The 6,882-nt window shown below is 40.5% G+C and overlaps 1 protein-coding gene across 2 annotated transcripts; it reads left to right on the plus strand.

Moving 5' to 3' along the window:
• The first annotated feature begins 425 nt into the window (after positions 1 to 425).
• LOC133294647 (uncharacterized) lies at positions 426 to 3,872 on the plus strand. Of its 2 annotated transcripts, none has more exons than XM_061493356.1 (3): positions 426 to 964; positions 1,146 to 1,313; positions 2,378 to 3,872. In XM_061493356.1, exon 3 carries the CDS (start codon positions 3,046 to 3,048, stop codon positions 3,691 to 3,693), a length of 648 nt encoding a protein of 215 aa, XP_061349340.1. In that variant the 5' UTR covers positions 426 to 964; positions 1,146 to 1,313; positions 2,378 to 3,045; the 3' UTR covers positions 3,694 to 3,872. The 2 variants fall into 2 exon arrangements, with proteins under 2 accessions (XP_061349340.1, XP_061349339.1); XM_061493355.1 differs by having other exon boundaries at positions 1,172 to 1,313.
• Positions 3,873 to 6,882: the final 3,010 nt, after the last annotated feature.

The following is a 6,882-nucleotide window of genomic DNA, read 5'->3' on the forward strand; positions in this document are numbered from 1 at the left end:
AACATTACACTTCTATTTCTCTATTTTTTACGTGAAATGTTTTATTTGAAAAAATATAGGAAAAATTTCAAGAAAAATCCTATAACTTTTTTCATAATCATTAACCTCTCCTAAAATTTTGAATCATTTATCTTTCCGACTTAATTTTTTTTATCATTTATCCTCTAAGTAAAAAGGTAAGTGATAAAGAAACTTTAAATTATGAGATAAGTGATAAAAAAATTTAAATAAAAATATAAAAAATTTAAATTTTTTGTAAAGGAAGTAAATAATAATTGAGAAAATCCATAAGAGCTTTTTTTAAAGTTTTTCCAAAAATATAATAATAATAAAAGAAGTTTCTTTTGGCTGTGCGTGTTACATACAATATCGTTATCGTTATGTTGGCTGTTAGAATTAACAGCAACAAGAAGCAATAAGCCAATAACCACACGTTTCTAAGTTTCTTTATCTGATGACGGAAATCGTTACAACCTCCGTGATAACGTCGCCTCTGATTCCTCCGTCGCCCTAACCCCTCTTTCTCTTTATATCTCTTATGGCCACTCAAGACTACCGTCTCCTCGACTCTCCCTCTCACCAACCCCACGCGCAGCCCCACCTCCACGATTCCCCGCGCCACCACTTTCCTTCCTCCTGCAGTCCCCCACTCTCCCCCCCCCAGACTCCGACGCCGATGACTCCTCCAGTCTCACCAAATCTAGCTCCGCCGTGGACACCCCCAAGTCTAAGCGATCCTCCGTCACCGGAAGCTACTACTATTGCAACAAGAAGCTAAAGTCCTCCGCCGTAGCCGGAGACGATCCCGATCCGGCGAACGACGCGGCGTTCGGAGGCGGCGAATACCGGAAGGACCGGGAGGAGTGGAGCGACATCGCGATTGTGTGTCTCCTAGACGCTTACACGGGGAAGTTCAACCAGCTGAACCGCGGGAACCTCCGTGGCCGCGACTGATGATGAAAAGGTTGGTGTTATTTCTTCTTCTATTGCTAGACAAACCAAGAACAGGTTAGGGTTTCAACTTTCATCATTTCTGCCGTTTTCAACTACTGCTGTCTGTTGGTACTTTATTCTACTCATATCGGTTCTCTATATGATACTAATTGCTGATCACTCATCTTGTCTCTATCTGTTGATTTCATCAGTTTTTATGTTGTCCTGTGTCCACTAGATCCACGCCCGAGGCAATAGAACAACCCAGTTCATGGATCATCGTTGCAGTTCTCCTCAGATCTGTTGTGCTATCCTCGATTGTTTGCTGTGATGATGATTACTATGGATCTTCACCGATTTTGATTTCTTTGATTAATAAGGTAATATATTTTTTTATCATATTTCTAATATCTCACGTAAGAAACCACACAGTTGTGCAGTCAGAATATGATTGAGTGAAGGTTTTTGTGAAACTTTATTCAGTGATTTATATACTACTAAGAAGGTTGCACACTTGGATTCATTATGATATTTCTTGATGTATCATTTGTATACGGATAGTTTTATGTATGGTTTGGTGGCTTTTTGACCCTTTTGCCTCTCATTAAATAATTAATAACTAATTTGCCCCTTCTCCAGAATTATCCACCATTCTGGCCCCATTTAGTCGATTAAGTTGCACTTTTAATCGACTAAATGGGCAAAACTCAGAAATCATGAAACGCGAGTTTTAGTCGACTTAATACTCACCTTAATCGTCTACATTCGTTGCACTTTTAGTCGACTAAGTCCATTATTTAGTCGACTAAATGTCGCAGATCAGGTTTTTTTAAAAAAACCCCATTTCGCAAAGGGGGTTATTTTCAAACCCTAATCGACTAAATCGCTTAATTCCGTCCCATTTCTCCAACCAAGTCCGAATCTCAACCCTTGAAGGTGCGATTGAAGCATCCTTGGTTCACACTTGCGAAATCGACATTTATGTAACGTTTTCTGACTTGCATTTGGTTTTAGGTTTAGGTTATTTTTTTTTTCTCCATGCATTTGATTTCTGTTTGCGGTTTTGTGAATTTAGGTTAGGGGTAGGGTGTTAAGTTTGTTGTGAGGGTGAGGGTTAGGGTTGATGTGGTACCTTAGGGTTAGGGTTAGGGTAGGGTTAATGTTAGGGTTTATGTTGCTGTTTTGTTTGGGTTGTAGTGTTAGGGTTTATGTTTTTATGTTAGGGGCTAGGAATGGTTTTTTGTGATGTGCTAGGGTTAGGGTTAGGGTTTGGGGTGCTGTTTTTGATTGGGTTTGGGGTTTACGTTTCCTGTTTTTATGGTATGGTATAGGTATAGGGTTTGTTTTTTGTTTTATTTTAGGATTAGGTTTTGTTTTTTATATTGAATTTTAAATTTTTTGATATTGTTATTGTTCATTGATATTGTTTCCACTTGCATTGTAGGTACAGTTGTTCCCATGGCTGGCCGTAGAAGATCGTCTAACGCTGAAAATGAGAGACGACAGAAGCTATGACAAGACCATCCGTCTTCGTCAAGGCCACAAGAGGAAGAGCCCGCTCCTGTCGACCTCCAATTCGGATACTTTTTCGAGAATGACCCCGTGGTTCATGAATCATTTGTCCGTGACTTTGTTAACTGACCTATATGTGGGGCCAAATCACTTGATACAACCTTTTTTGAACAAGAAGGTTTTAACATTGTGAGGTGGTTGGAGGAATCATATCTTAGGACCTTGGCTGAACTATCGTGTTCATATTCTGAGCTGCATGTACGGGCCTTCTACCATAACCTCAGCTACGTACAGGGTGAGACGAGGTCTAGGGTCTGTGGGGTGGAGATCATTATGACGGCTCTGGTATGGTTGGAGTTACTGGGGTATGACTTTGATTCTGCGCAGACTGCGGAATATGACGCAGACAACGGGACCATACTTCCAGGATATACATGAGGTGATGCCGTGCAGGAGCAGAGAAGAGTCCGTGGGCAACACATTGCCTATACGGTGGGGTTGCTTACTGTGGAGTCCCGTATACTACACTATGTCATCACCCACATTCTGTTTCCGTGAGCGTTCAATCATTCCAGGGTGTTGGAGCATGACATTCCCATCATGTGGGCTATCCGACATGGTACTTCGGTGAACTGGAGGCACTACATCTGTTGGATGATGTATAAGGCCAAACACAAGGGTGCACTTCCATTTGCTTGTCTTGTTCAGAGGATATTGGAGCATTTTGATGTTCCCATGGGTAATGTGACCTTGAAGAAGACCACAGGGTATAATCATAAGTTTGAAAAACGTCTACTGGAGCAGTGCAAGATGACAAAGAACCCCCAAACAGGAGTGTGGCAGTTCACAGGTGCGGCTGATGTTGAGGTTCCTGATGTTGCTCCACTTGTAAACATGGTTGAGCCCGAGGTGGAGGATGATGATGACGATGATGATGAGGGTGACCAGCAGGAGATAGCTGAGCCTGAGGGTGAGTTTTCATTGCGTGATGTCATGAAGGGCATAAACGCCACGCTGAAGAAAATAGGAAAAATGGCGCTGAAACACAAAAAATGGAGGAAGAGTCACATGCAGAAAGGGAATGAAAGATTTAGACATATACAAGGACGGTTCAAGGGTGTTGAAGATAGGTTTGCTCGTCTAGAGCTTGGACGAGGAAAACAGCAGGTTGAGGATGTTGCAGGACAGGGGATTGATGTGTCAGACGAGGATGACGAGGAGACGGCGTCCGAGGAGGAGGAGGATTAGATTTAGGGTTTATGTTTTTTACTTTACGTTTGTAGTGTGTGTTGTTATGTAATTGACTTCGGTCTTCATATTTGACATTTGTAGTTTATGTGATATTATGTTTATGAGTTGAACTATTTAATGTTCACATCATGTTGTGAACCGTTTACGTAATTATGTCATTTTTCTTGTTTACCAAATGAAGGAACATGGTAATTTTACATTCTTGTTTTCAATTTGTGTCTAATCACAGTCCAACGGGTCTAAAATGTCCAATGAAATTCAGAACAGGTGCTCATAAGAGAGTTAAATGAAGAACACAAGTTTCGGGTACCCTAAACCAAAATTTATGCAATACATGTACATTCATGGTTTATAACCGCCACAATACAATTTTGTACCTGAAAGTGTGTTCCCCAAGTCATTATATGCGTGTACATTGATATTTGATCGGTTCCGTGCCAAAAAAATGCGTGCAAAACAGAATGGGGTGTCAAAATCACTTATTTAGTCGAGCAACCTGTACTGGTTTAGTCGACTAAACTGTGTAGTCGACTAAACCAACACAGGTTGCTCAACTAAATAAGTGGTTTTAACACCCCATTCTGTTTTGCACGCATTTTTTTTGGCACAGAACCGATCGAATACTAATGTACATGCATATAATGACTTGGGGAACATACTTTCAGGTACAAAATTGTATTGTACAGGATTCGTATCCAATTGGGTACGTATTGCTTGAAACCGTTTGTTTACGCTCCCCGAAACTTGGTGAATTCATTTAGGGGTAATATTAGTATTAGTTATGAGTTTCAATCTATCAATATGGACCAATGTTAGATAATGGACTTAGAAATGAAAAGTCAAATAACATAATGAGTTATACAGTAACATAAAACTTCATAACAGAATTACATAAACTCTTACAAAAGACCTTAAATACATGCACAACATTGGTTCAGCTTTGTCTAATCCTCATAGGACATGTACGTTTATTGTAACCAATTTGCTTGCAGGTGATACATCTAGTTTTACTCCTTGTGGGTTGGGACTCAACCCAATCCATTTCATTCTGTATCCTTGAAGACTTCGGTCTCCCTTGTGCACGAACCAAAGATGCATTTGGGATAATAGTTGGACCATTTATTTCTGGGATCAACAACTCATTACCCATTAGAAACCAATGTGCAGCATAGACCTTCTCAATTTGTGTAATTGAGAACACAGGATCGACATAGTCATAGTGGTTCAATTTTTCAACCTTGCACACCACTAGCACATGACTGCAAGGAAATCGTCTAGCTGTGAACCGTCCACATTGACATTTACGATTTAGCAAGTCAACCCTCATAATGTCGCCGGCATCATGCGTAGATCGATTGTAGGCATCCTCAACTTCAAACAACTGCAAGTCTCTATAAAAAACACAAACACGGAGACTGACAGTTAACTGATCATTCTTTTGTAAGAAGGCCTCAACCTTTTTTGCAATTCTCCAGCCTTTGTCCTTTGCTTTTTTTATCTTTTCACGCCTCTTCACAAAATACTCTACAAGTTTACTTTGCGTCATCTTGACCAATGCAGTTACTGGCAAATTACGTGCACCCCGTAGGACCTTATTGATACACTCAGATAGGTTAGTCGTCATATGACCAAACCTTCGGCCCTCCTCATCATAAGACCTGCACCATTTCTCATTGGGAATCTGATCTATCCATGAGGCTACTTGTGGGTTACTATCGACAAATTCTTGAAATCTTAAATCAAAGTGAATCTTCGAACACATGTAACCTGCAAAAAATGAACCCAAATTGAATGAGTTATACATAAACAGCATTACATACAACATGTACACATTCATGAAAATAGCTTACCTTGTTTCATCAGCGTTTTCTTCAGTTTCACGTCCCTAAACTTAGTGTTAAAGTTGCTTCCAATGTGACGAAGACAAAACACGTGATACGCAAATGGAGGCTGCCAACCGGCATGATCCTTCACAGCCCTGATGATGCTGGGGTGACGATCGGATATTAGACATATACCATGCCTACGTGTGACATGGAAACGCATCTGGCTAAGAAACCACAACCAATCATCCAATCTCTCACCCGGTGGAGCAATGGCAAACGCAATAGGCAGAATGAATCCATCACCATCCTGTGACGTAGCAATCAAGATGGTACCTTTGTATTTCCCGTACAGGTGCGTGCCATCAATTTGGATTATGGGTTTACAATATTTGAAAGCCTCAATGCACTGCTGAAAAGTCCAAAATACCCTGCGAAAGACAGCCTTATCGGTGTAGACACGTCGTTCGTCACAACACTGGTCCGTATCAATCTTGAACACAGAACCAGGATTAATCTGTGTCATGTAGGTCAGCCAACCAGGTAAGATGGCATATGATTTTTCCCAGTCGCCAAACAACTTCACAATGACCTTCATTTTAGCCTTCCTATAAGATATGTTGTATCCATACAAACTTTGTACCCTCTCCTGAATAAGAACTGGTTTCGTGGATGGATCTTCTTTTAACATACCTATACAAAATTTGAAGTCAACACAGTCAATAAATATACCGAAAAATTAAACCATAAACAAAAATTCTGTAATACATACTTATAATGGCTGCACAGATTACATCAGAATCCAGCTGTCTATGGTCCCGAGTAAGGCCTTGGTTTAGGCAGGTGTGTTTTTTACCCCACTTACTAACAACCCAACTATTTCCATTCTTGGGCAACATAGCCCGCACGTACCAGGGACAACCATCATTATGGTGTCGACACTTCATCACAAATCTATGGTCATCACTTTTTGCCACCACAGCAGTACGATGAGACTTCATACAATATAATTTGACTGCATGTTGCATTTCAGATTTAGTTCGAAACTCCTGGTACAAATATAATGGATCCCCTAAATGCCAGCCACCGTGGATGTCATCGTCGCCATACAATATCTCTGTCTCATCATTAGGGTGAGCCCAATTAATGAAGGAATATTGTGGGTTGTCGTTCCAAAATGGCTCAATCTCAGAACCTACGTCCAAATTTAAACTTATCCGTCAGTACGAAAGAAAACACAAATATATATATATATATGCAAAATTAAAACTTTAATTTACAATCTTACCACTGCTAACAGGGTCAACACGGAGTGGTGGCATAACCTGGGAACTCAAGTTTCCTGAACTAGTATCAGCGTCAA

Source organism: Gastrolobium bilobum, unplaced genomic scaffold (genome assembly GCF_033153095.1).
Source record: "Gastrolobium bilobum isolate Gb01-03AN ecotype WA unplaced genomic scaffold, APGP_CSIRO_Gbil_v1 utg1377, whole genome shotgun sequence".
NCBI classification, from domain to species: Eukaryota; Viridiplantae; Streptophyta; class Magnoliopsida; order Fabales; family Fabaceae; genus Gastrolobium; species Gastrolobium bilobum.

Excerpts from the sequence above, each read along its gene's own strand:
- LOC133294647 (XM_061493356.1), top strand. The coding sequence starts at position 3,046 with ATGTGGGCTATCCGACATGGTACTTCGGTGAACTGGAGGCACTACATC.